General features: G+C 44.1%; 1 protein-coding gene across 1 annotated transcript in view; it reads left to right on the top strand.

Moving 5' to 3' along the window:
* Nudt7 (nudix hydrolase 7) overlaps positions 1–2,690 on the top strand; it is an 18,936-nt gene extending 16,246 nt beyond the window's left edge. Inside the window, exon 4 of the mRNA XM_021170218.2 lies at positions 1,888–2,690. Within this exon, the coding sequence (XP_021025877.1) occupies positions 1,888–2,250 (363 nt within the window). The 3' untranslated portion in view covers positions 2,251–2,690. The remainder of the gene's footprint in view (positions 1–1,887) is intronic.
* Positions 2,691–3,766: the final 1,076 nt, after the last annotated feature.

Below are 3,766 nucleotides of genomic sequence, written 5' to 3' on the forward strand. Positions count from 1 at the left end.
AGAGAGAGAGAGAGAGAGAGAGAGAGAGAGAGAGAGAGAGAGAGAGAGAGCAGGGCATGTCTTTGTAGTTAATGGATGCAGGAGTACAAAGCACACTGTGGGCAGCACCATCCCCTAGGCAGGTGGTCCTAGGCTCTAAGAAAGCTACCTAAGCATACACCAGCCCAAGAGCCAGTAAACAGCATCATGGTTCTTGCCTCATTTCTTTGGCTGTGAACTGAATTTCTTGCTCAGAGGTCATCCTGTGTGGAATAGCAAGCAGGCCCTCCTTTGAGTTCTTATCTTGACTTCCCTCAGTGATGGACTATGAACTAGAGTTGTGAGACAAATAACTCTTTCTGTCTCAAAGTGACTTTTGGTCAGAGTGTTTTATCACAACAGTAGAAATGAAACTAGAATATAGAAGGAAGATATACTTTAGCTCATAGATTTAGAGGTACTGATCCCATGGTTAGTTGGCCCCATTGCTTTGGAGTCTGTAGTAAAACAGTTCTGGCATACTCTATTGGAGTTCTCTTGAGACCTCTTCATCCATCGTTCTATCCTTCTGTGTATTTCTGATAGCCAGCAGCTCTCTGCTAAAACTCACCATTGGGTAGGTGGAGATAGTTTAAAGGGCATTACACACAGAGGGTCAGAAGTCCCCAGATTGACATCCTTGCCAAGCTGTCCTCCACCAGTGGTTGGGGCTGATCATGGAAGCCCAGTTCCTTGTCTCTAGCTAGAGTATTCTCCACAACACCCTGCCTGCCTTCGTCACCAAGCTGTTGCTCTCTCTCCTTAGCTTCTCACCAGTTTCTCCCAGCAGACGGCATTTTTGTAAGAAATTGCTTGCGTTTAATCCCTTGGCTCAGTATCTGCTCTAGGAAATCCCATGACCTCTGAGAGTGTGTCCTTCATCGAGACCCAGCGAGGCTAAGGGTCTTGGTGACCTGTGACCTCAGATTTACTGCCCTAAGGCCATTAAGGGTCTATGTTCCTCTTGTCTCCTCTCTATCCAAAGGTTGTCATTCACCCTGGGTATAGTTAATAGTATGGCCTGTTTCCATTCTTAGATACTCTTTGGCTGCATCTCCCCTCTCCCCAAGAGGTTCCCATAGGCCTATATAACCTCTAGACATGCATCTCACAGTGTACCTGCCTCTGGGTTTCCCAAGTCTCTTTTTGATGACTCAGGAACTTCAAACTATAGACCATACCTGTGTTCAGTCCCTGTCTCCCTTGCAGGCTTTCCAGTAGAGGTAAAGACCCTCAATCCAGTAGATACTCAGGGCCATTTGCAAGCATTTGTACTTCCTAAATAAAACATCACAATGTAAATATGTATATTATAAATATATAGTGTATGCCCCAAGTAATGTCCTGCCACTTTTCTGCTGCTATGACATCATTCCCCTGTTCACAACAAGAGGAAAGGGTATGTGACATCCATGAGAGTTTAATCTCCGTGGCTGTCAGCGAGAGGCAGCCACTGTGGAGTTTGGAGATAATGCTTCTGCCTTGCGAATGTATCTTTACTTACATGGAAGGATCCATAAAGTAGACATAGTCACACAAATCTGATTCCTAAGTCAAGTGGATCATGGTTTTAATAACATCATTTCATAGTCATTACAATCATACCAGCATTTGTGTGTGCATGTACACATGCACACACACACACACACACACACACACATACATACTTTCAGACTTCTCTGAGATGCCAGTACAGGTGAAGAATCTTTCTCACATGGGGGACATATTTGTGTCTAGATCGCCACCCCAGCCCACTTTATACTGTATAACATAGCTTTGTTCTTCCCTCTCCTAGAAGTGGCCTGAGTTTAATCTTCGAAATGGTATCACTATACTTTGTAATTTGTGAACTTTGGTTTCTGCCTTCAGAATGATGCACTGGTAACCCCCGTAGTGGGTTTTCTAGACCACAACTTCCAGGCCCAACCTAATGCTGATGAAGTGAAGGAAGTCTTCTTTGTGCCTGTGGACTTTTTCCTCCATCCCCAAGTCTACTTCCAGAAGCAAATCACACGGTCTGGCCGTGATTTCGTCATGCACTGCTTTGAGTACACAGACCCTGAGACTGGTGTGAACTACCTAATCCAGGGAATGACCTCAAAAGTGGCTGTGTTGGTGGCCTTAATTATTCTGGAACAAAGTCCTGCCTTCAAGATTGATTTTGATCTCCATGACCTGATACCATCTTGTGAAAGGACCTTCCTTCGGAGATATTCTTTAAGCAAGTTGTGAAGACCCTGAAACCCAAAAGAACGTACATGAGGTTTTTGTGTGAGCTTATGCTCAGAACAACAGTGTTTAGCAAGCGGCATCTGACAGGTGTGAATATTTTCCTACAATGTGGCTGTGAGGTCCTTGCCTGACTTCCTGTTGCTGCTTTAGAACACTAAAAGTCTTTCAAAACTGGAAAAATGCACTGGCAGGGGAGTATAATTTTACCCATTTAAAAAAATGGCACAATTTTTAGTCATATTAGGGATATCTGTCACATAGTAGGCACTTAATAAATATTTGTCAAATATATGGCTTGCAATATTCATCTTATTTTAGAGTATTTGAAATATGTTTTTAATCCATTGTTTCATCTAGCAAAAACTTCTGGCTAATGGTTCAAACCTACCCTCCTGGGATTAGGGAGTAGTTCCACCAATAAAGTGCCTGTCTTACAAGCATACAGTTCTGAGTTTGATCACCCATGTACAATGACCCAGGTGTGGTGATGTACACTTGTTATCCTAAAATTGAGAATACGGAACCAGACGTCTCTGAGGCTTTCTGTCCAGGCAATCTACCCTGCTTGGCAAACTCCAGGCCAATGAAAGCCTCTCTTTAAAAAAAGGTTGGTGGTGCCAGAGGAATAACATATAAGGTTGACCTTCACACACATGCTCACACATGTACACACACACACACACACACACTTTACCTTCCCTCGATTTCATGACAGTAGAGGTTAAGCTGGGTCAGCGGTCTCCCCAGGAGCTTTGCCATCCAATGGACCCCCTGGGATTCAGTTTGCAGCAACAACATGATGTAGGAGAAAGATGACTTTGCCAGTTAGATTCAAAAGAGAAAGCAAGCTCCCCTGGAGCCCCACTTTCTGTCTTCCTGTCTTCCATGAGCTACCATGTAGATATATCTGCAACCCAACCACAACCAGGTGGGTGGAGAAATCCCGCAAGGAAATGGCAGAAAGCAAAGAATGGTCAACGCCTGGCTCTCTGAGTGACCCTGAAGCAAAGCAGCCTGTTATGGGTCAATGATAGATGACAGTAATAAAATTCTGTCATCTTTCTGCATTGTAATTTTGGGTCCTTTCATTAAAGTACTGCTGCAACCCTAAAAAATATATATATATAATACTTGAGAACAAGATGAGTATTTATCCAAGTTCAAGGGATTGGAAGCAAAATTGCCATCCCCAGCTCTGACTCCGTGCGTGAAAGCCTCTGTGATGTGTGCGGGAGGGGGCAGGACTTCCCAAGCAACAGAAACAGATGAACAGGAGAGGCCCATGGACCTCCAAATATAACCAGCCATCTCCCAGTGTGCTAAAGGCAAATAAAACACCTATTTCGAGCACAAATCCCAAATCAGAGAGACAAGCATTTCAAACTGCATGCTTTGAGATCTCCTGTCTCCTCAATGGCCTTCACCACAGACTATGCCTCAGCCCAGCAGGGATTTCTTTGTTTAATTAGGATGTTAACTGTGCCAAGGTCAGAGAGGCTGGTAAGTGAAGCCATGT

The sequence above is a fragment of the Mus caroli genome, chromosome 8 (genome assembly GCF_900094665.2).
Source record: "Mus caroli chromosome 8, CAROLI_EIJ_v1.1, whole genome shotgun sequence".
Taxonomy (NCBI): Eukaryota; Metazoa; Chordata; class Mammalia; order Rodentia; family Muridae; genus Mus; species Mus caroli.